Below are 26077 nucleotides of genomic sequence, written 5' to 3'. Positions count from 1 at the left end.
TCAGTTGCATTTGTCTCCTCCTTTCCCTCCTGATGGCGCTTTCATGCTGATGGACATAATGATGGATATAATCATGATGGATATAATCATAATTACCTTATATCACAAAAGGTGATAATTCAAGTGATAAGTACTGTCAAAGGGCTAGAGATGAAGAGATATGGAATTTCAAAGGAGGGGAGAATCCAGAGGCTTTGGAGCAGAAAAGACATTAGCTCTAAATCTTGAAGGGATAGAACTTCAACTTATGAAGAGGGTAAGGGCACTCCAGAAAGAGGGAAGTATAGGAAAAATGTGCCAACGCAAGGAAATGAGAAATCATGGTACTTCTATGGAGCAGTTTAGTTTGATATGAAGGGGTGTGGTGGGAAACAGAGTGGGAAATGCAGACTGGGGCCAGCTCTTGGGAGGTCTAAAATGCCAGCTTCCAGAATTTGGGTTTTGCAGGTAAAGGGTAGACTCTAAGTAGTGGTGAGATGTAGGCCTTAGTAAGATCCACCTGGACATAGGGTGTAAACTGCATTAGAAGTGACAGCATAACGCAAATGGACTGAGGAGTGGAGCACCAGAGAGCACAGCATAGCTGGACCACTAACGGGAGAGGTAGCACAGGGAGAAGGTGGAGTCAAAGATAATAAGGCTTAGAGTCTGCATACTTCTTTAGAAGATGGAACACATTTAGTGGAAAAATGATGACTGCTGTTGGATCACCTGAATATGAGCTGATGACAGAGTGGCCAGACAAAAGGAGAACATATGAAAGCAGAGATGGTGCATGTGGTGGGATAAGGTTGAAAGAAAAAACAAAACAAAAACACAAGTAAAGGCAGGAAAACATACAATAAAGTATTCTTATGATAAAGAGAATAGTTTATAATGTTCCTAAAGAGTTCAAAGAAAGAAAGATTCCTTGTAAGGTGACCTGGGGAAAGTATAACAGAGGAGGTGTTTTGAACTAAGTCTTGAATTATGAATTGGTTTTGACAGGTTGAAAAGGGAAGCGTGGGATATTTTAGGTACAGAAATACACATACAAAGGTGTAAAGCTGCATCAAGTGTTCAGGGGGCAGTGATGGGGAGAAGGGGTGCAAGGTGGGACTGGAGACGAGCCTACAAAGGTGACTGGGGCCAGACTATGACGGCTTTGTATGCCAGGCTATGGGGGTAGAGATTTTATTCTACAGGTAGCAGCATGCTATCAAAGGTACCTGAGCAGGGAAAGGATGGGAGCACCTTGGGGTACAGACTGGGAGAAAGAGAAATTTGGGGCATATAGATGAGCACATAGTCTACACACGAGAAAATAAGAGCCTGAGCTCCCAAAGGAGTAAGGCTGGGAGAGAGATGTTCACCTGTGAGCTGCCGGTCTCCTCCACCTTCTGCTTGCAAATACGCAAGATCAGGATGTACCAGAAGTCCTGGATTATAGCCTCTTATACATGCCTCTGTCATTCGTGCTTCCAGTGTTTCAAATACTTTTTTCTTTGTCACATGAAGTATACCCAGGTTTGCAAAGCTAGAGAAAACATAACAGCAACAACAACAACAACCAAAAGTTAGGCAGTCAATGACTAGAGAGTATGGTTTCACTTGAGCAAAGTGGAGTTAAAAAAAGTCCTCAGTTGCTGGGGCCCACAATATAATCAAACACATCACTATTTCTGCAGTGAAGCATATCAAGTAGACTCACCAAATGGAAAAATATAACCAGTTGCACATCAGGGCAGATTGGGTTTTGCCACCGAATGAGTCATGGTAAACTTAGCAAAATCTTTTGGTTTTCAGAGCTTATTAGACTTTCAAATTATGATTAGGGGAGTAGGGTACATATGTATATAACAATAGGAAGTTCTACCTACACTCATTTTGAAGTGTTTTCTAGGAGAGTTGTACAAAAATTTTGTAATTCCAAATATAGTACTAACTTTTTTTGAGAACAAGAGGAATATTATATTTTGAAAGATTTTTCTTTTGGATATCTTTGGGTGTCTGGATGGGATTTAAAGTCTAGATCCTGTTTGGGAGTCCCGTTTCCTGGAATTCTATCTCCTCCTAGGTTATCTATAAGGTTGGAATGATTTATTACTACTAGAATGCCATTTAATTCTAAGGGACTCAGGCCTGAAGGTATACCTGTAATCAAGGATGGAGAACCCTTTATCTCATGAAGGCTATATACCTATAGAACAAAATACATTAATAAACTAAATAAAGCTATTTAAGGGATTTTTAAGAAAGTATATATAAAAATCTCTAGCCACTTATTTTTAAAGTACATGAAACAAAGAAGTATATTTAATAAATGTAATACAACAAACAAACCAACAAACAAAAAAGCACTTTACTAAGGAGACTCATTCATTCAACAAATATTTATTTAGCTCCTTATTAGTGACAGGCTGAGTCCTAGTGCTCGTGTCAGCAACAAAAGAATCCCTAATTTCATAGAATTTTTATGCTAGTTCAACAGCAGAAAAGAAACAAAGCAATTTTTACAGTATAATTTAAAAGATAATAAGTGTTACCAAGAAAACTAAGGTAGAAATGGGGAATAGGAGAGGTAGAAGAAGGCATGACACTTTAAAATAGAGAGAGGCCAGAAAGGGCCTCATTGAAAAGATGACACCTGACAAACACTTGAAGAAAGTGAGAGGAAAGATGTGGATATGTGGAAGAAAAGTATTCACGGCAGAGGAACAACAAGTGCAAAGACCCTGAGGAAGGGTCCTGCTGGTGTTTTCTAAAGACAACAATGGCAAGAAGGCCAAGGTGGCTGGAGGAAAATGAAGAAGAGGTCATTAGTAAGTGAGGAGTTCAAAGAGGTAAGTGTGGGCACAGATCTTTTAAAGCCTTGTGGACTTTTGTAAGGACTTTTCATTTACTCTAGTTTTTACCTAGAAAGAAAAAAAGAAAAAATCAGTAGAGGAAATTTAGAAATATTATGACAACTGGATTGACTAAAACAAAGAATAAGATAATGTGGGAAGACCAGATAAACTAGGGAAAGAAAACTTAAGAGGTAAAGGCAGAATTCGATGAGCCCTCATACAGAGGCCAACAGACAGAAAGACACATGTGTCCGTACCGTGACTGAAAAAAGTGGGACAGCTGAGACACACACACAGAAGACCATACGCTAAGAGAATTTAAGCTCCGTGAGGGCAGAGATCTCCAGTGCACAAAACAGCACTAATAAATGTCTGTTGAATCAATGAATGCGTAAATTAATACAGCACAGAAAAATATGCAACATGACATACTGATATGGATGGCAGCATAGGCAATGTTTCAGAAACCACACCTCCATCTTTTGGTCTTTTAGGCCTTATTCCGATATGGAACATCCACAACTATAGGAAAATGAGGTAAGCTCCTTGGTAATGGCAAGGACAAACATCTGTGTAGCACTTTACACTTTACCATCTATACAGTACTTTTCATGTATATTATTTAATTTAATCCCTGTAAAAAATGCAACATTCTTATTATTCATTATATGAATAGTAAATTTACTCTGGTAATAAATGAAACAACATAGAAGTCAGTCTTTTGCTTCGGGTAAGGATAGAGTAACAGAGACCAAGAGAACATTAAACAACAAAAAACACACGAAAAAGGTTGTTTTCAGACACTGGAAATAGGCAACAGAGGGCAGTGATCCTTAGGAAAAGAGAAACAAGGTGAATCCTACAATTATACTGGCTTAATGCCTCGAGTTTCCAGGCTGCAGCATGGGAAAGGGACTCCTAACAGGACCTGGCTATCTGTCTGAGTAGAGGAGACAGAGTTAAAAACGTGAGGAGGCTAAGGAGGCTAGACCTCACAGGCAGAGCACCAGACAGGGAAGAACCACATGCAGAGAGACACTCAGAGATGCACAGATGCTCCACCTCTAGTCTTCAGCTGAGTACTATCCGAACATGCATGTGAAGAAATGACCCAAGGCTGGGAAAAGAACTGCCAGGAATAAACAGGCAAAAAATGTTTGGAGAACACACAGGTCTGGAATAGTTTAAGAAATCTTGTAATACATGGATCATCAGGGTAAATGCTTTACTAAGGTATCAAATTAACCCTAGACTAAGGCTGCTCTGGTTTCCCTAACAGAACTTAAAAGGAAGTCTAGAAAGGATAAACTCTTCCCAAATTTAACTTCATGCCAATACTCAAAAATATTTAAAGGCATACAAAAAAATCTAGCATGTAACAATCCAAAATTCAAAAAGCCTGTCATCCAATCAAAAACTACTAGGCATAAAAGAGGTAGGAAAATACAACTCATAATGAGGATGAAGACCAATCAATAGAAATATGGACAGAAATGAGGCAAAACACAGAATTTGTAGGCAAGTACATTGAAATAGCTATTAACGATATGGTACATGTAGTGAAAAAGGTGGAAGGCATCAGTATGTTAAGGAGATACATGGATGATATAAAAAAGACCCCAAACAAACCTGTACAGATCAAAGCTACAATGTCAGAGAAGAAAAATACACTAGATAGGATTAAGAACATAATAGAAATGACAGACAAAAAGATTAGTGAACTTGAGGACATGGTAATAGAACCATCCAAAATGAAGCAGTTGAAAAGAAATTAAAAAAAGAACAGATCATCAATGAGCTGTGGGACAATTTCAAATGGCCAAATATACATGTGATTGATGTTCCAAAAGAAGAACAAAAAGAGAAATGGATGGGAATAAATATTTTATAAAATAATGGCTGACAAGTTTTAAAATTTAAACAGAGATCCAAGAATTTCACTGAACCCTAAAACACATGAAGCATGAAGAAAACTACACTAAAGCCCATTATAATCAAATTGCTTAGACTAGTGAAGAGAAATTCTGAAAAGCTGATGTCGAAAAAGAGACACACTATGTGAAGAGGAACAAAACTAGAATGACGGGAGATTTCTTGTAGAAAAAAGCCAAGTCAGAAGACCCTAGAGCAGCATATTTTAAGGACATGAAAGATAAACACTGTCAACCTCGAATTCTATACATTTCAAAAATATCTTTGAAAAACAAAATATAGAGTTTAAAGACGTACAACAACTAAAAGAATTTATCAGCAGCAGACCTGTAGTACAAGAAAAATTAAAGGAAGGGCTTTAGGCAGAAGAAAATGAAATCAGATCAAAGAAGTCTTGATTATGAAGCAAAATGAAGAGTACTGCAAATGGTAAATGTGTGGGTAAATATAAATACATTTTTCCTTATTTAAAATTTCTTTAAAAGATAATTGACTGTTAAAAGCAAAGATTAAAAAAATATATATTGTACCATAGTTTACACTGACATGTGTTATATTACCTACATATATTTACATATGTATATATTTATACATACATTTATTTAAACTAATATATTTACATATGTCGATGTAAAATATACGACACAATAGCACAAAGGCCGAGAGAGGGGAAGTTAAAGTGTACCCTTCAAAAGTACAGCATAGGGAATATAGTCAATTATATTGCAATAACTATGTATGGTGCCAGATGGGTACTAGACTTATGGAGTGATCACTTCATAAGTTATATAAATATCTCATCACTATGCTATACACCTGAAATTAATATAATATTGTATGTCAACTGTAATTTAAAAATAAAAATTATAAAAAATAAATTTAAAAAAGGATGGAAATTGATTTTGACAAAAAAGTATACTGTTCATATACTATACACAAAGAGGTATAATGTTACTTGAAGGTAGACTATGATAAGTTTAAGATGTATAGTATAAACTATAAAACAGTGCTAAAAAGTAGAAAAAGGTATAAACCAAAAAAGGAGATAAAATGAAGTTATAACAACAAATAATCAATTAATATAAAATAAGGCAGAAAAAGTGAAAAAGGGGAACAAAGAACAGATGTGACTAGCAGAAAACAAGTAGCAAGATGATATATTTAAACACAGCCATATCAGTAATCAGATTGAATATAAATTACTTAAGTATGCCCATTAATAGGCATAGAGTGTCCGATGGAATAAAAAAGTATGACCCGACTATATGTAGTGCATATTTACTTTGAACATAAGGACAGAAATAGATTAAAATGAAAAGGATGGAAAAAAATATTCCAAGTTAATATTAATCAAAAGAAAGCTGAAAAAGCTATATTAGTATCAGTCTAGGTAGATTTTAGAGCAAAGAGTATTACCAGGGATAAAAGAGGGTCATTTCATAATGAAAAAAGGATTAATTCATTAAGAAGACATAAAAGTCCTAAATGTTTATGTACCTAACAAAAGAGCTTCACAATATAAGCAGCAAAATCTTAAGGAATCAAAAGGAGAACTAGATATATCTATAAATTTATTCAGAGATTTCAACACCCCTCTCTCAATAATAGATAGAACAAGTAGAGAAAAAAATGAGTAACAATATAGAAGACTTCAACAACACTATTAAACAACTTGACCTAATTGACATTTATAGAATATTCATTCACAGAGACAATTACCAAGACAAACCATGTTGTTATCTATAAAACCAGTCTCAATAAGCTTAAAAGTATTCAAACCATACCAATATTCTCTTACCAGAATGGCACTAAATCAGACATCAATAACTGAAAGAAATCTAGATAGGAGTTTAAAGTCAAGTTTGCCCATGTAATAATTAACAGCATAGGGAATATAGTCAATGGTATTGTAACAGCTATATATGATGTTAGAGGCGGGGTGGTGGTGGTTATCACTTTGTGAGGGTATAAATGTCTATTACTTTGCTTTGTACACCTGAAACTAATTTAAAAAAAAAGAAAATAACACACACACACACACACACACACACACAAATAATAACTGTTGAAGCTGGGTGACAGGTACACTGGGATACACAGAATAATTTAGTGGTATTCTTTCTACTTCTGTATGTGTTTGAAAATTTGTAAAATAATATGTAAAAGAGAATAAGGGCAGACATTACCACAGAACTATTCTATACCTTGATTGTGGTGCTTATATGAGTATTTGTCAAAATTCATAGAACTGTACACTTTAAAGGGTAACTATTACATACTTAAATTATACTTCAATAAAACCTGACAAAAATTAAAAAACAAAGGTTATCACACTTAATAATAGGACTGGGACTACAATCCTGTTTCTTACTCAAAATGTCCTCTGGGCAGGTTCAAATCCCCATGTCATTGGGTTGGGATTCTAAAGTGGCCCCTCTATTTGTCCTCTCTTCCTCTCAGGACTCAAACACTGACGTCACAGCTAGCATGAGATTTAAAAGCAGCCCCTAACTCACACTCTAATTTGGAAGTTGGATACTCCAATCTCAGGCCATATTTGTCTATTTTCTCCAGACAGCTCCTTGTGTGTTAAGGTTGAATCATATGAAATGGCCAATAATTAATTGTTTTTGGACCCTCAAAAACAGCAATTTAATATGATCTGCACTAGCTCAATGAGGGAGGCCATATTCTCTTTTGTAGTTTTGTAATTAAATATCTACTTCCAGTGCTCACCAGTTGGTATATGCTGTAAATATTAGTTAGAAAAAAAGACTTCCCAGCCCTCTAAATCAGGGCTACCAGGAAGCAAACAGAGGGTGTGGTGATTATTGGTGAGGAAGGTGGCTTAAGGCAAAGTCAAGTAACAGTTTCCATTGCATGAAAATTTCAGAGAACTAAAATGTTGAAACAAGTGTTGATATTCAGGGTCAACCATATAATACCAAACTAAGACTGTTTTTATGAGGACTGGCACGAAAGGCTAACTAAATAAATGACTAAGAAATAAAAAGACAAAATTAAAGCTAACCAAAACAAAATTAAAAGGAAAAAAATCCCTCAAGTTAAAGCAATCAAACCTGTAATCATGACTTAGTTATCGAAAACATGGATATTTTAATATAGATGAAATATATTTAAAAATAGAAACTAAATTTTATTGAGAACCCCAAAGAAAGGTAATTCTTGTGGTTTTTAATAATTTAAAGGTTATTAATCTACTCAGTGTCATTTTCTTTTTTATATATAACTTTTTTGATGTGTTGGATGGGTGCCATGCTTGTAAATCTATACTGTACTCATAGCCTAAGCTGTATTGTTGAAAACAGGTTATCTTGGTTCCATTTCTAGTATTGACAAGTCTAAGAAATAATGTTGGCTATCTTCCTAAATTTCTGTGTTATTCTTACCTACAAGTTAGAACTAAATAATAATAATCGATGACATACCATAAATACATATGTGGCAAGTCTGCTCATGTTATTTTATACTATTAGCTAATGTTAGCTCTGTCTAGAATTATGGAGATAAAAAGGGCCTGGAGATAAATTCTGTAGCTCAACACTCATATTTTATAAGGGAAGAAATTAAAGTCCCCAAGAAGTAATGCAAATTATCCCCAGTCCTGTTGAGAGTGACAGAACTAGAAATAGGATTCTGGTTTCCAGACTACTAGCATGATGTTCTTTTTACTAAAATCCAACAGGTTCTGACATTGGAAACTTTGAAAAAAAAAAAGAGATAAATTAATCATGAAGGATACACTATATTTCAGAAAACACGGTAAGCAAAAGTTTCTCAGTTAAAAATCAAATTATAAAGGGAGTACCAATGCTTCATAGAACACTCTGAATAAAAAAGTCTACTAAGTCTACAGTAATTTTCATGTAGCATTTTCTTGATTAAATTTCTTAATGAAATTGCATAGGGTTAGGAAATCCCATAGTGCTGTGACCACCCATTTTGATGACCAAATTTAGGAGCTTTTATGCTTAAAATGTTTCCTGAATGAATGAATGAATGAATGAGTTCTCCCAACTACTGAACGCCACACTCCAGCACTGCAAGAGAGTAGAGGATTTCCTCACTTTCCTTGGAAACAGGGAATTTACTTTGACTCCTGCTGGAGGTCCCAAATTAAATAACTATTAGTTCCTTCTAAAATCCTGAAAGATTACTAAGCCAAACCGCAGAAACCCCAAATTACAGACAATATACTGGAAGTTTTATAATAACAAACATTATTAGTAAGAAACTTCAGCTATAATTTCCTCTAAAGGATATGATTATCACACAGATTAAACAGGACCAAACAGAATAAACACATCAAACTGACAGCAGACTACTGGAGAAAATCTGCAGAAACACTAAATGATCAATTAGTCTGAAACTCTGACGATTACCCTGCATTTCAAAGCTCTCACAGGTCAGTCAGGAATTTTAAGAGTATTCCAAAAACAGACGATGAACCAATGTGACATACAACAGGAAACGGGCCAGTCTTTCAAGAGGATGTTGAAACAAGTTCATATAAAGCACAGTTCAATTTTTCAAATCAATTTAAGCTTCTTCCTCCAATCTAGAGTCTTTTTTTTTCTAACATCAAAAGAATCAGATTTTAGTGACTTAAAAGAAAGCTCTCTCTCTAGGTTTTTCACACTTGAATATTTTTACAGTCAAACAAAGAAATGCCTAGGAACATGAAAGCTCAACCTCCCCAATAACAACCAACTTGAAACTTGATCGGAATTCAAAGCCTGAAATGCTACCATCAGCTTAATTACAGTTGATTTAAACAATTCCTTTCTTTTGCATGAATAGTCCAGATTAACTGGGATTTTATCGTAAACTATTTAAACCAGTATTAGGAAACCCTGAAAGGCAGCCTTAAAAAATTAAACATAAACTAAAAATTAAATTAAAAATGTCTTACTTCTTTTGGACTGAATTTATTTTTATAATACTTCATTCACTTCAAATTGATTTTTGATCTGTCAGACCAACCCTTAAATGAATATGTCACTTTGTGTTTACGTTCCAAGTCCAATGAATGCCATAACAAATGTGCATTCCTTGGCTTCTTATCTGTGCACACTTTCTAAGCAGCACAGAACTGAAACAATAGTTATCCACCTCATGCTCAAAATGTTCAAACTATAAATCTAGAATCAATGCTTCCCTAATGGAATCATCAAGAGCATAAAACCATTCATAAAGTATTGATTTCTGCTATAGTTAGGTTTCTTCTAATTTGTCCTTGTATTTATTTCCAGAAGAAAAATATTGCTAAAAGTGGCATGAATGCATCATGTCAAGTGATCATATAATTTATCATTCAAACTGGGCCCCTTTTGAGAGTGAAAGGGGATGCTGTTAAGTAATCAGGCCAGGGCCACAGGTGCAAACTGGGCTGTCTCAGGGAAATCCAGACATGTCGGCACCTTATGCCTCAGTGTCCAAGTGAGGGTGCACATTTTCATTTTTAGGCCTTCTCTTGGTCTTGGAAAGGCCCCTAACGAAAAGGGCCTTTCCAGTCACTATCCCTGGGCGCCATGTTCTGTCTGCGCCCAGCTTCCACAGCATCATGTTGCCTCACTTACCCGACCACCATGTCCTTGGGTCCAGCCGTTACAGTGCAGATCCCATCCTCACAGTGTTTCCCCACCAGGCTGTGTGCATGCAGGTGGATGTTTTTTCCGTTTGTGACCAACTGAACAATAACCTTTGCATGTCCCACATAGTTGCAGATCTATGTAAGAAGCACATTTAAAAAGTTAGTACATCTGACTACATTGCAATGTGGTAAAACGCTTAGGACAAGCCAGTAAGTATAAAAGGTATGATATAAAGTCAGGTATACCTGTACATATACAACCACAGCTCTGTTTTTAACTATGTGAGGTGAACAAATGAGATAGAAATAAGTGAAAATGCTAGTGGTAGCCGTTTTGTGTGTGGAGGATCTACTCCAGGAAGCAGATCATTTATAATACGGTCTGCATTAGTCAAGTTGGAATGCACATCTTGGAGGATGCTGGGTAGCCACGAAGCACCCCCTTCCTAACTAACCAAGAACACATTTTCATCTGCACCCTCATCACAATTTCTGGTCATAAAAGCTGGATAAACGATCTGTCAGAAGAGAATTGGGGTTGATGGATGATGGAAATCATGGGAAGGAGGGAGGTGAGCACAAACAGTGCATCCTACGTCTCTGCCATGAGATTTGGCAGGAGAGAGTCTTGCCAGGGACCTGGCTTTGAAGGTTGGCAATGGCCACCCAAGCCCACAGACCGGGCCTGCAGTGATCTGTCAGGATACATCAGCCTTTGGCAGCACTCGCTGCTAAGAGCTCTGACAACTGAGTTACATAAGTCCAGGTCATAGTGAGTTTCTTCAATTAAAATATGTGCACTTCCTAAGTGCAAATCCTTAGATAGGACACCTGCTTCGCTATTTTAAAAAATCAGATTTTTCTATATAAGGTAATTTATCTTTTTTATTGTTATACTTTTAAAATGTTAACAACAGCAATTAAAAGGAAATTGCATGGGGATAATGACATTTTAAGCAAAGAGAGGTTGGGCACCCTTTCTCCTCTCCAGTTAGTCCTCAGACCACAGACACCTTCCTTGAGAAAGCCCCAACACTAAAATCATATTAACAGAAAAGACGGATGGCTTTCTTTTTACCTTCCTGAATCCTGTAAGTCAGAATCTTGACATAAATTTGGCCAAACTGCTGGAAACGCACTATATTTCCTCCAAGAGGTGACCAGCCATCCTAGTTTGCCTAGGACTTCCTGGTTCCAGGACTTTTAGGGCTAACAACTGGTCACCCTGTGTCCTCAGCTCATATTGGTGTTTTTGAGGAAGTGCATATCCTACAAAGAGGGCCTCCCAATTATACAATCATTAGAAATACTTCGGTCTCCACAAGCAGCCTTTAGCTCAGAAGGGAAAGAAAGTAGATAGGAATTTCAGCTAGCAATGGATCCTTGATGGGAGCCTTTCGGATATAAATCTGAGGGAGAACCTACACTTTCCAGTAAAAGTTCTTGGAAACAGACAGACTCCTTTTCAACCAGTCTACTTCTATAAATATCATCAAATGGATTCATATTCATCCCACTGATGCAGGTGTTTGTAAGAATTTTTTCTGTATGGATGTTTTTCCCAATCCAATCTCTCATTGCAAGAGGGAAGGTGATAAGAGCTGGGATTATTCCCCAGAGGGTTCTGGGGAAGAGAAGTTCCCCACCTGAGCAAAGGATAGATTCCCCTCTAACCAACAGTGTGGCTCCACTGGAAATGTTGGGGCTTCTCTGACTGAACCTTGGCTCAGAGCTGCTGCCAAAGTCTGCTTCTGAACTCTCTAACAGCCATTTCCGAGGGACAGGGCCACCTGTGGGCGTGGCCTCTAGTCCTCGTAGAACAAACTAATCACAAAGAACGGTTAGGATTAAATTAGGTTTTGACCACCTCAAAGTACAAATAAATAATTTCTTAAATAGGTATAGCACTTGAAAAAGCCCTCTGGGCATAGAAGTAATTATGAAGTTAGTGTTTTCACTTTTATAACAGGCAGAAAGTCTTTGCCCTTCAGGACAGGGCAGGGAACGAAAAGTTTTGGGTTTGCTCCAAACTTGGCTGTTGTCCCTACATACTCCCTGGATCACTAAAGGCCAGTAATGTGCCTTTGGGGTTGACATCTGAAGTCAGGCTTTGTTATGATGACATACTCCATAAGGACTTCTTCAGCAGTAAATGAACAGTAAAAGAGCACTAAATAGATTGTGTAATTCCACTTTTTGTTTTCCTTCCTTGGGTTCATTTATTTTTTAAATTTATTTATCAAGTATATTTTTTTCTAGGTCTTGTTTTGTTTTGTTTTAGTTTCAGGTGTACAAAACATTTAGACATTTACAATAAAATAGTTAGACATTTACACCCCTCCCAAAGTGATAACCACTTTTAAGTGCACTAAGCACAGAAATGCAACAGTGGAAGACATGACGAAATGCTTCACTTGGGTGAAATGCTTTCTACTTCAGCAGGACACCAGAAGGAACCCAGGGATCAAAGTCCAGTCAGCTGGGATATCTGGGTCCTTCAGTGTCACTGCTATGAAGGAATCAGTCACTGGCACTGAAGAAAAGAGGTAGGAGATGTCCTCAAAAAGTACAGCGTTTTCTTGCTATTACTGCATGATCGAAGGGTGGCAAGAATGAGGAACTGGGTAGTCTCTGAGGTAAAGGACATGAAAAACTTGCCAGTGACTAATGCGCTGTTTGAGCCATTTGAAAGAGCTCAAGTCAGCATGGCATCATCTGGTTTTTACACAGACCACACGGCAAGGACAGGGAGGCCCCTGGGTTTTGTGTACTTTCCAAAATACTGACTGAAAGAAGAAAGCTGAAGTGTGGGGACAGAAAAAAATATCGACACTATTTTTAGGTTAGGTGACAAATGAGGACAATGGAATTCAAACTTAGGGGAGGACATACTTTATAAAATGCCACGATGACTGAGAGCTATTTGAAGTAGGTTCAAAAATTCATTGATTCCATGGAGAATTTGATGATTTTTATTCAGCCTTGGTTTTACTTCCTTGAATAGTGGTTCCCTTGAACATCAAGTTTATAGAAAGCAACCATATCTGCCAGAAATGGCAGGTTATTTTTGAAAGAGTCTGGACATAGCAGGCTCTTAATTAAGCACTAATGGCTTAAACACAGGTTAAGCTTTCAGTTAGAGCAAAGGAGACAAAGATGACAATTTGAGTAATCAGCTACCAAGGGACACTTCCAGAGCATGTCCTGGAGGGGTACATTCCTTGGGCAGTGTTCAGTTCCTCATCTGTAAAATGGGGATAATGATTGGACACCACAGGTTTGCTGTGAAGATTAAATATGTTAATCTTCATGTATATGTTAATGCATGTATAGTCTTTAAAACACTGTCCAGTAAGTAACAGTAGTACACAAGTGTTAACTATTGCCTTATTTATTACCATAATGTACTCCTCTACTTAGAGATCTTTAAATAATACAACTGCCCTGAGATGATTGTTTAAAAAATCCTGTGTAAAGGCAGGTGGTTAGAATAAATGACTGATTAAACAATTTTTATTCCTAGGGTAAGTCTTTTTTTCCGGAGTGCCATATTTTACGGGGGTTGGTTAATTTTCTAGTAATAATTCTGTTATAGTGACACCTATCATTCTTGGTGGCGCTCAGGATTTCGTGGCTTCCTTGATGAAAATTAAGCCTTTCTTCCAGGAGCTTTATGACTCAATACCTACTGATGACCACAGGCTAGATCTGTGTAAGAAATGGAAACCGAAGTCTCAGATAATACCAAACTTAGTCAAATCACCTCCTTTTATTTAAAACAACTCTGTCATGCTCTGGCAAAGTACATACTGTTTCTTTAAAGGTGATTAAGAGAAGTAGTCTAGAATTTTCTGGGAATCAGAACTTGGAATGTCCAGTTTACTCGCTGAGTAAAAGTGACCAAATCACAGAATGTAGAGTCAACATGAATGTAAGATGTGACATATGAAGTAGTTCTTTTCTGCTTAATTTACCCGTGAAGTGATGATAATGATGATGATAACTGAAGGAGAGGAGGAAAAAAATCCACAATTTTCAAACAGAAATCTATTCTGACTTTACTTATGTACGTAATTTTGTTCTCTAGCGCTAAAGCAGCAGAGCAAAGTGGTTAAATCCAAGAGCTCTGAAGCCCGGCTGCTGGGCTCAAATCACTCTGTTGCCACGTATTAGCTGAGTCAACAGGGAAAGATGGTTGACATCTTTGGATATCAGTTCCTCCACCTTTAAAATGAAAGTAATAACACATGTGATTTCATAGGATTGTTTTTAAGGATTAAAGGAGTTGATACAGTGTTTGGCATCTAATGGGATTAGCAATCTCTAATATCAACCCTCTCTCCTATCCAGGCTATTACCTCACTGATAACCAAAATGTATCCATTTATTGAGTATTTATTAAGCCTCTTTTATGTACCATGCCCTGAAGTCAGTCAGGGAGTGAAAGGATACACAGTGAGTGCACACCAGACACAACTCCTGTTCTGGGAATTAAAGAGGGGGACCAAAACTAATCAACGAATGCCACAAATAAATGTAAATGCATAACTGTGAAGCACTTACAAAGAATATATATAGTAGGGCTTTGACCTGGTCGGGAAGTCAGAGAAAGTTTCCTGAGGGAGAATGAGGGCTGAGCTCTGAAAGAAGCATAGAAATGGAACAAGGGAAGCGATGGGTAGGATATGAGGAGGTTGAGAAGAGAACAGCATGTGCAAAGGCTCTGTGGTGGTGAGTCCTACGTAACACTTTCTAGGTCATGCTCATTACTACTTCTCAGGGTTTTCTTCAAGTGGCTCCTACCACCTGGGGGTGTCCCAGTTTTCTCTTCTCTACCTAGAACCACCCATTCTTCACGGGTAAGACCTAATTCTGAATCTTCCACGACACTCTCCTCACCACTTCAACACATCCCCCCTTTTGGGGGGAATGTGATGGGAGTGGTGCAGGAAAAGTCCACGCAACGTATTGCAACCAGAAGATGGTAAAACCAACTGGCAACTATCGGGTTATTATCTTAGCTCTTCTGCTTGTTACATCCCCAGAGCATATACATGTATATGTCCTAACTTACTGTTTGTATAGAAAGGAAGGGGACATGTTAACTCAGCCGATTTTCGCATCAGCTCTGTGGAGGTAGTAGTGGTACCCCATTCCACAGCTGAGGGCACATTAAGATGGAGAAACCAGCCATATTCCTATAACCGGAGTGAGTGGGCAGCCCTTTGAACTTGGGTCTGTCCACCTCTAAAGCCCATTCACATTTTCCATTGCACTGGCTACTATTTGGCTCAATCATCTTTTCTTTTGTATGTGTCCATTCTGCCCAGTGATTTGTAGCTCTCCTTTGCCCAGCACAGAGCTGGTACATGAAAGTTATTCCTGAAAAACTTGTTTGTTTGGTTTTGTTGGTGTGTGCTGTGACAAAGCGGTCTCAGAGACAGCTGTGAGGTGGCAGAAGTGCCCTCTTGCAAGCCTCCTTCATATAAAACATCATGCCACAGACATAAACCATGCGTTGATTCTTCTCTGTTAGGCTGCAAGTCAGAATATAAAATGAAGAAAAGGGGCGGGGGAGGGGACAAAGAGCGAGAATGGGATAGGGAGGGAGAAGGAAAAAAAAGCAGAACCTTGTTTTCATAATACAGCTCCTCTCAATGATAAAAAACAGTCAGGTTTTATTGTTCTTTATTATTAGTTGAGCACCCAGGAAGTACAGAATAACCTTTACTAAACAAGGTAGTACAGAACCATGTCTAACAGTTTCTGCCATAAAGTAGGAAGATGCTCGGTAAAGGCACTTCTTTCTTTTTAAGGCAGGGATTGCAGGTTGATCCAGTCTGGGATCAAATCCCAGCTCTTCTTCTTCCAGCTCAGCGGCCTCACACAAGTTATATAACCTCTCTGAGCCTCACACCCCACATCTACAGCATGGGCCAATAAGGCGACCTCAGAGGGCTGTTGGGAGGATGCCAGTGCCTGGCACGTGACAGGGACTATGGAAACACCAGTTTCTTTCCTTCCTACTCTTTTATGTATCAAGGGCCTGCTTCCCCCGCCAGGCCTCTCAACGCCCTGTGAGATAGACAGGATTGGTGGGCACTATCATCCCCACGTTGCAGATAAGAAAACAGAAGTTCAGACAGATTAAGAAGGGCATAACACAAGGTCAGACATCAAGACAAGAGGACCTTGGAATTCATCCGGGGTCTTCTGAATGTAAACGTGGGAGGTCATGAAAATATCCTCTGTGACCACTCAGGGCTGACGACCTGGTTGTTTTTCCATCAGTGCTCCTGGATCTCCACTGATTTGTTCACATTGTTTCACCTTGTTTAATGCCCTGCTTGTTTCACCAACAGCATATGGCGCAGATGTTAGGCTGGGATCAGAAGGGCAAACTGCGCCATTGAATACAACAAAACAGGCTAAGAGGGTCTCATTAAGTACCCAGAGAGGACAAATAAAATCTGTGTATGTCTAAGCCTGCTTTAAAAGTTTGAGTTTTCTGTCACACTTTGATGTGGACATTCTTTGTTGTTGTTGTTGTTCTATTTTAATTTTCAGTTTCATTGCATCAAATACAGCTTCTTATAAATCATGCTTCTTTCCAAAAGTCAAGTAACCTCATTAATCACAAAAAAATCCTTACCCTTTGCCTGGGACAATTATCCATGGTTGCAAAAGCATACGGGAGGAACAGACTCTTTGCAACTTATGGATGGATCGTGCTACAAATGTTCATTTATAAACCATTTTTTTGGAACTTGGGTTTACTCTTAACAGAAAACAAAGTTTAAAATAGTGGTATTCTGGTACCATTTCTTCTTCACATCTTTTACTCTCCTCACTACACTACGTGCATTATCAAATTTTTTTTCTGCACAAAGCATAAATATACGTAACATCCAGTCAGACCTTCGGAAGGATCCTGAATCTGATCACTTCTCACCCCTCCACTGCCACTCGCTGGTTTCCAGCCTCCACGATCTGTCTCCTGAGTGTTTGCTCCTAAGTTTGTTTCCTGTGCCTGCCCTGCTTCCCCAGAGCCCATCCTCCTGAGAGATCCTGTTCAAGTCAGGTCATGCCAGTCTTGTTACTCCTCTGTTCAAAGTCCTCCAAAAGCGAAAGCTGTTGAAGCTGAATGATTAGTACCATAAGGGGACTCATTATATTATCCTGTGTATATTATGATTAACATTTTCCATGATAAGAAGTTAAAAGAAAAGAACCCCAAACTTTCCAGTGCGTTTCCATCTTAAAAGCCCTTTTCTTTACAATAGCATACAAGGCCTTGGGCGATGGACCCGCCATTTCCTCTCTGATTTTGTTTCTTACTAATCCCTGGCAGCCATATCAGCCTCCTTGATCTTGGCCTCGCCCCACCTGGGAGCTTCTGTGCCTGCTGCGTCCTCTGCCCAGCACTCCCCTGCCCTCCAGACCTGCAGTCTCTTACCTTCCTTCAGGCTTGGCAGAAATGCCATTCTTTCAGGGAGGCTTTAACTCTTCACCTTACCCCTAGCTAAACTTTTACCACTCCCACACTCCAATCCCTGCATTCCTGGTTCCTTTCCCCTGCTTTATTTTCCTCCCTGTGTTCATTACTATTTAATGTACTACACATTTTACTTATTGGATTATTTCCTATTTTCCCCATGAGAATAGAAGCTCTATAAGAGTGGGGACACTGATTTCTTCCCTGCTATAGCCCCAGTGCTTGCAATAATATTTATCATGATGTGGGCATTCAATAATTAATTTTTTAGTGAATGCATGATTAAATAATTAAGGCATAATTAAACAGTTAAATAACTAAAATGCTATCTATGGAAGGCAATTCACCAAAATATAAAGAGCTGAATTAGGTGGAAATAAGGTAACTATATTCTCTTTCGTTACTTTGTCTTTTCAAAAAAAAAAAAAGGCTAGATCCTAGTGTAGCCTCTCAACAGGCCATTTAAATTAGGGCGTGATTATTATGTACCAGAGCAGAACACTAGTCGGAGTTGGCAGAGGGTGTCTGGGCGGGGGCTCTGGGCTTGCCGTGAGGTAAGAGGATGCTAAGTGCTGAGGGACAGGAATACCGGCAACTGTGGGAAAGTGAAGGGGAATGTGACTCTTGAATTATCTCCCCTGGAAAACCAAGGTACCACCTCTCCTCTTAAAGTCCAAGATACCGCCATGTCATTCCCTCTTCCCACCCTAATTGCTGTTGCCCAGACGGCATCACCATGCTGTACTGAAGTCTTAGTACCTGACTCAAACATTGTCTTTACTACCTTGCCTAATTGTCATCACCCTAAGGGATTAAGAATGCACATTTCTGATCCACCCCAATTTCACACAGTTCCTGACTCTTGAAATGAGAGGGACCTCCTTTGCTGTTCACTCTGGGACTGACAGGAATAACCCCTTAGGGTCTTATCATGACACAGTGCAGGGCTGCACCTCCAAGATCCCAAACTGCTGAGCTCCCTTTCAATAAAGAGCACAGGCTCTGGAGTCAGACGGACCAGGTCCTGCCATTGCTAGCTGTGGGCTCCTGGGTGAGTTACTTCACCTTCTTTTCTCATCTCTAAAATGTGAGTACAAATACACAATCTCTAAATTTTCACAAGGATTAAAGGAGCTAATTTAAAGTGTCTAGTATAGTTCTTGATACATAGCTGGCACAAAACAAGTGTCTGTGGTTCTTGCCTCTTCATGCCTTAAGCAGGTACCTGCAGTTGAGATTTCCTCTGGCTTTAGTGAGAAGGTAGAAACCATTGCATGCGAGTCTCTGAAACCTCTCTTCTCCTTACTGTTACCCAGGCTCAGAACTTCACATTTTACTTCACCTATTACTTCATACGTCCTCTCCTAATTCAGAGAAATGTAGATTTGTTCCCTTTTCCAGGGATAACCACTCTGGTTTTGCCCTAAATGACACACCTATTCCAGATCACCTTGAATGACCCTCTTCCTCCCTCTCCAAAGGACCCTTCTCCTTAGTCCACAAAACATGTCCACTCTTCTCCCTTAGTTTTTTAAAAAATCCCTTTCCTGAGTATGACGATGACAACTGTAATGGTTAGCATTTATTGAAACCTATGGGCCTGGCACTACACCAAGAAATACAGAAATATAGAACCATTCTTCTATTTGATTTTCTCTATAATCCAGTGAGAAAGGTTCTTAAAAGGTACTTACACCTGCTTCAGGGACATTCTATTTTTCCTTACCAAGAATGCAAGAAAAGCTCTAATCACCACCTATGCTGAAACTCTACTTAATCTGTAGCCCTTTGCAAATTAACTAATTCCCCTCTCCCGAAATGAAAATATGACTGGAGGTCACGACGGGCTCGATGTTTCCAAACCCACCAGCCACTTCTTCTTCTTCATCTCCCTTAACCTCTCTGAAGCCTGGGATGTGTTACCATTCCCACCTCGATACTCCCCGCTCCCACTTCATTGCATGCTTCGGGGAAGGCACTCTTCTTCCTCCCCAGAGAGAAGTTTCCCCGGAGATCCAGCCTCAGTTCACTTCTAATCTTTACCATGATCACTCTCTTGACTCTCTTATCTCGTCTCCCAGATTCAATTATCTACTCCATTCAGATGACTCCTCAATTTCAATCGCATATGCTTACCTTCCTTTTAAGCACCTGTAACGTATCTAGCTGCTTGCAGGGCATCTTCTTGTCCACAATATCTTTATCACTCAGGTTGCCCAGGACTGAACTAATTGCCTTCCTTCCGAAGATCAAAGATCAGGGTGGACCTACTCCACCCCGGATCAAATGGAGTACCACATTCCAAGCAATTGTACCCAACTCCTCCTACCATCTTAGATTCCTCTGTGGTCTTCTGCATTTAATCAGTGGCCCAATTCTGACCAGGTGGCATCCCCCAAATCTCTGCCATTTGTCTCTTTCCTCTACTCTCATTGCCTTAGTTTATCTATTGCAGCCCAAACTCTTAGTTTAACTCATGAGAACCACCGCAAATTTTTTAAACTGGTGTCCCTGTGCCTTTCCCTTCCAATTTCCCTTAGCAGATTGCTACCAGATTTATATTCCTAAAGCACAATGCTGATTAGGGCATATCATTTCTATATTAAAACTTAGGTCATCTACCCATTTTCTACACAATTCAGTCTAAATTCTTGAGTCTTGTAAGATGTGGCCCTATTGTATCTGTCTAACCTTATTTCCATCTTTCCCTTTCTTGTACTCTTTGTTCCAGTAGAATTATTCACTAGGCCCATTCAACCTCAGAGATTTCTACTGAACCTTTGCTGCTGATTCTTCTGCCTGTGCTGTTTTCTCTAGTTAGATCTATGCTTTCAAATTTCTACCTTTCCCTCAAGATCCAGCCCAAAATGCAATTTCTGCCTTGAAGTCTTTTATGAGCACCTCAACTAGCTGGCTCCTATAAGTTCATCTTTACCTTAGAGCGATTAGGTCATTCATTCTTTCATTAAAAAAATATTTTATTCAGCAATTCCTACATGGCAGCTACGGGTGCTGGTTATATAGTAGTGAATAAAACCAACAGTATTATCATATTTCAGATATTTAAGGACATGTCTTAGTCTCCCTAGTAAACCAATTGATCCTGGAGGACAAAGGCGCTAATTCTTCTTTCTATTTCTCCAACCCCCAGCAAAGAACCAGTACTTATTTAATCAATATTTATTTAAAGAAGTAATAATCACTGGTTTCAGGCTATACTGAGGAAGGAGGGAGCAGCAAAGTAGGGAAAAGCTCCCAGGCAGCATTTGGAAAAGATGCTGACAGCAGGGCCAACGAAGCTATGTTGCCATCAGGGCTGTTGAAGGGTCACTGTCACATGACAGAGTTCGCCTCACTAATAGAGCTATGAGGGATTACCTGAGGAGTTTCTGAAAAGTTCTAGCAGAGGGTGCGTACGTGAAGGCAGCTAACCTGTGAGTTCTACTATCTCCTTGGCTTGAAATCACAGTTGGGAACACTTAACCCTGGCACCATTTTTATTTAAAAGACGATTATTTTTTGAAGCACTGTATTCTCTTAGGCTTTTCCAATGAGAAAAATTACTTTCATTTGTAGACAGACTGGATGTAGACATGATAAAACATTTTAGTTTTTATACATTCAATTTCCAGGTAGCATTTAACCCTGACATACAATTTCCCGTGTGCTGGGGCTTGCCCAAGGTGGAGGGATGGGTGGAAAACCACCACCGAGGGTTGGTTCCGGGCAGAACAGCAGTGAGACTGAGAAGAGGAGAAGTGCTGCCTTGGCCTCAGGCTCTGTGTGATGTGGACAGCTGATCTCATGTTCACCATCCCAGCACAGCTGCACAGGTGGGCTTTCCCCAGAAGCACCCAGAGACATACCCTCCCCCTGGAAAACAGTTCTAACTTCACAGTGTCAGTTTACACGAAGTCACTGAAAAAAATCCCAGGAGTGGGAAATCATCAGGAAGCTTTACCCTATCCAACGTTGTAATTCATTTTCAAGTATGATTCCAGGTTTGGAAAAACCAACAGGGATGACAGCATAGTTTCTAGAATTTAAAAAACTTGCAATTAATATAAATGCCTAAAAATTCTTAAATTTGTAGAAGAATGTTCTCCTGAAATCTGAAAATTTTCAGGTAAGAACATTTTGGTTGATTTTCAGTGTTGCAGTAAGTGGCCAGAGTCTTAGTCGCCAGTAATTGTTATGACGCTGCATTAGGCACCTAACCTCTTGGGGCCTCTCAATTCTTCACTTGCAGATGCACTAGATAGCATCTAATGTGTCTTCCAGCTCTAAAATTCTATGATTCCTAGTCATAAGTATAGGACACACAGGACAACACCCAAAGATCACATTTGCAAACTGAAAACAAAAGTTTAAAATCACAGAATTTCTGAGTTGGAAGGAACCTAATAGGTAAACTTAATTTTAAAATTGTGAACATTTTACATTTCACCACAATTACAAACTGAGAAAACATACACTCAACACTCAGATTACCTGTTGCAATGAGGCCTCTGATAGCATGGAAAATCAAAATTTAGAGACAAAAGAAAAACCTTTATGTTAGGCAAAGATTTCAACTTTTGTCATTAAAACTGATTTTGAGTACCCAAAGTGTTTATTTTCAGTAAATCCAAGGAGGGCCTTGCCCTGGATATTTAAGTCCTGATAATAAAGAATTGTCCTTTCTGGGGATATGTCAGAAATGCTTCCATTACACAAGTGTGGGGAAGAAACAGACAAGCAAGAAAAGACAGAATGAGAAATTTTAATTTATAAAGTTTTTAAAATCCATACAAACTACATGACAACAATTAGAAGAATCAGGCCACATGTAAGGTATGATTGAAGTATGTCCAAAATAAAAATGTTAGATTTCCTATTTATTAATTCTTTGAAAACAGAAATTATTAATGTAAGTTTTTAACATTCTTTTAAAATAGTTTTAAAGTCTCTCAATATAATGTTTTTAACCCAAAATTAATTTGAGATAATTCAGGATATCTTCTGCCTCTTTGATACTCAAATTTACTTGGGATTTAATATTACTGATTTTGTAGAGAGATATTCCATATTCATTAACACTCACTCTTAAAATGGCTTATTAGTTAAAGCAATCTAATATTCAATGCAATCCCCATCAAAATGCCAACAGCATTTTTCTCAGAAGTAGAACAAAAAAATCCTTAAATTTGTATGGAACCACAAAAGATCCTGAATAGCAAAAGTAGTCCTGAGAAAAAAGAACAAAGCCCAAGGTATCATACACCTTGACTTCAAACTATACTACAAGCTACAATAATAAAAACAGTACGGTTTGGGCAGAAAACCAGACACACAGAATAATGGAACAGAACTGAGAGCCCGGAAATGAGCCCATACATATACGGGCAACTAATTTTCGACAAAGGAGTCCAAAACATACAATGGAAAAAGAAAAGTCTCTTTAGTAAATGGTGTTGGGAAAACTGGAAAGCCACATGCAAAAGGATGAAACTAAAATGCTATCTAACACTATACACAAAAATTAACTCAAAATGGATTAAATACTTGAATACAAGATCTGAAACAATAAAATATAGAGAAGAAAACATAGGCACTAAACTTATGGACCTTGGTCTCAGAGGGATTTTTGTGAACTTGACCTCAAAGGCAAGAGAAGTAAAAGAAAAAAGGAATGAACAGGACTACATCAAACTAAGAAGCTTCTGCAGAGCAAAAGAAACCATGAACAAAACAAAAAGGCAACCAACTGAATGGGAGAAGATATTTACAAATGATACCTCCAGTAAGGGGGCTAACATCCAAAATATATAAAGAACTCATAAAACTCAATAAAAAAAAAACACCCACAATCTGATTTAAAACAAAAAATGGGTAGAGGACCTGAATTGCTACTTTTCCAAGGAAGACATACAGATGATCAACAATCAACAGATATATGAGAAGATGTTCAACATCACTAGTTATAAGGGAAATGCAATCAAAACCACAATGAAATATCACCTCACACCTGTTAGAACGGCTCTTATCAATTAGACAAAAAATAATAAGGTTTGGAGAGGATTTGGAGAAAAGGTAAATCTCACACACTGCTGGTAGAAATGTAAATTAGTGCAGCCTGTATAGTAACAGTATGGTGTTTCCTCAAAACATTAAGAATAGAGCTATCATTATCACCCTCTTCTGGGTATAATCTGAAAAATTTGAAAACACTTACTCGTAAAGAGTTATGCACCCATGTATTCATTGTAGCATTATTCAGTGGCCAAGGCATGGAAACAATCTAAGTGCCCTTTGATGGATGACTGGATAAAGAAGATGTGGTACATATATACAGTGGAATACTCTTCAGCCATTAAAAAGATGAAATATTGCCATTTACAAACACACAGATGAATTTTGAGATAATTATGCTAAGTGAAATAAGTCAAATGGAAAATGACAAGAACTGTGTAATTTCACTTCTATGTGGGATATAAAACAAAAGCAACAAATGAATAAACAAAACAAACACACTAACAAAGAAAATAACAAATTTACAGATACAACAGAATGGTGGTTACCACAGGGGAAGGTGGGTGGGGAGGACAAAAAGGGTAAGGAGGTCAAATACATGGTGATGGAAGGAGACTAGACTTCGGTTGTATTATAAAGTTGCACATCTGAAATTTATATAATGTTATTAACCAATGTTACCTCAATAAATTTAATAAAAATTTAAAAAATTCATATAAATAAATATCACTGATTTCTTTCTTATTAAAGGCGTAGTAGAATCATCCTCATGATACATTTTTCTTTTTAGAAAATCTATCACCTTCTCTGAAATCCACTGGTCAGAGACATAATTAATTTGGCTCTTAATGACTGAAAGTATTTATAGACATTATTTTATGTAGAATTTAATTTGTACTATAGTAAATACAGCTGCCTGTACAAGAATTTGGACCACTTTGGGAAGAAAATAATTAGCTGTTCCTTTCTTCATAAGGAAAGTACATAAGATAAAAGCATTTCAATTATTCTTCTGTGATTTCCTGTGGAAAACCCCTACTAAATTAGGAGAATTACAAGCGAGTAGAACTGGGAAATTTTCTTTGTCTGATTTCTTGTTGCCATTTGTTGGTTAATCTATATCCCGGACACTGATAGGACAAAAGAGAAAATGCGATCTAAGTGTCAGACTGAGGTTAACCAACGCATTGTACCATCTACATACAATGATGTCAGCAAAAGGGGGAAACACCAAAATTTCTAACAAGCTCTAGGATAATATTAGCCAGTAATTTGGAAAAATAGCAGGACTTTAAACTTGCACAAAACCTTCAGTGGCTTAACTTTATGTTGTTCAGCCTGTATACGTAGACTAAAACACAAAACCTATGAAATAAATCACACACTTTGACGCTTGGATGAAATGTTCTGCAGGCTATTTATTTCTAAATATTATGTTTAGGGACTTGCCAGAAAATTATAACTGCCCTATAACCAAATCTTGATATTTTTTCCCTTATTATGAAGTTATAATTTATTAAGTAGGAAATCTTTGAAAGGCATAAACAAAAGGAATTTACGGATCGTAAAAGATCTTAACACAAGTTAGCTTCCCTACCTTGCTGTCTTCCAGTTTATTGTTGAACCAGTCCAGTGACAGTGAACTTCATCCTGAGGTTATACATTTCACCCTCTGGCCGCTCTGACTCTTGGTGACAATTGCAACCTCCCTTTCCTGGGGTTACCACTCATTGCTCCTTACTTCAGCCTTTTGTGACAGACAGGACACATAGCATCCTTCTTTCCCATGGCAGCCATTCAAATATTTGAAGACAACCAAATTCTCTAGACTGTAAATATTCTCGGGCTCAATGACTACTCCCCTTTTGAGAAAGGTTTGAGCTCTGTCACCATTCTGTTCTGAACACACTCAAGTTGGCTTCTATTTCTCTATAAAGTGGTGCCCAGCAGTGTCCACAGTATTCCTGGTGTGGGAGTGAGACCACTGCCTCCTTGGTCTTAGATACCATACTTCTATTAATGCAGCCTAATGTGGAATTACTTGTTTGGCAGTCACATCACATTGGTGGCTCATGTTGAGTTTATTATTAACTAAAACTTCTAGAACACTTGGCACACATATCTCTCTCACCCTGTACTTGTGGTAATTTGTTTTCCGGATGCATTCATCTCTTTTAAATATCTCTGCTTAAGAAT

At 38.2% G+C, this 26077-nt stretch overlaps 1 protein-coding gene across 2 annotated transcripts in view; it reads right to left on the bottom strand.

The window, feature by feature from the left end:
- Positions 1-26077, bottom strand: part of NFKB1 (nuclear factor kappa B subunit 1) — a 112822-nt gene that overhangs the window by 39622 nt on the left and 47123 nt on the right. For both annotated transcript variants that reach the window (XM_033106509.1, XM_033106508.1), the window contains exons 6-7: positions 10361-10509; positions 1353-1516 (exon numbers count right to left, since the gene is read on the bottom strand). In XM_033106509.1, the coding sequence (XP_032962400.1) occupies positions 1353-1516; positions 10361-10509 (313 nt within the window). The remainder of the gene's footprint in view (positions 1-1352; positions 1517-10360; positions 10510-26077) is intronic.

This window comes from Rhinolophus ferrumequinum, chromosome 5, assembly GCF_004115265.2.
Source record: "Rhinolophus ferrumequinum isolate MPI-CBG mRhiFer1 chromosome 5, mRhiFer1_v1.p, whole genome shotgun sequence".
NCBI classification, from domain to species: Eukaryota; Metazoa; Chordata; class Mammalia; order Chiroptera; family Rhinolophidae; genus Rhinolophus; species Rhinolophus ferrumequinum.
The sequence above is the reverse complement of the archived record's forward strand: the minus strand, read 5'-3'. Positions and strand labels throughout refer to the sequence as shown.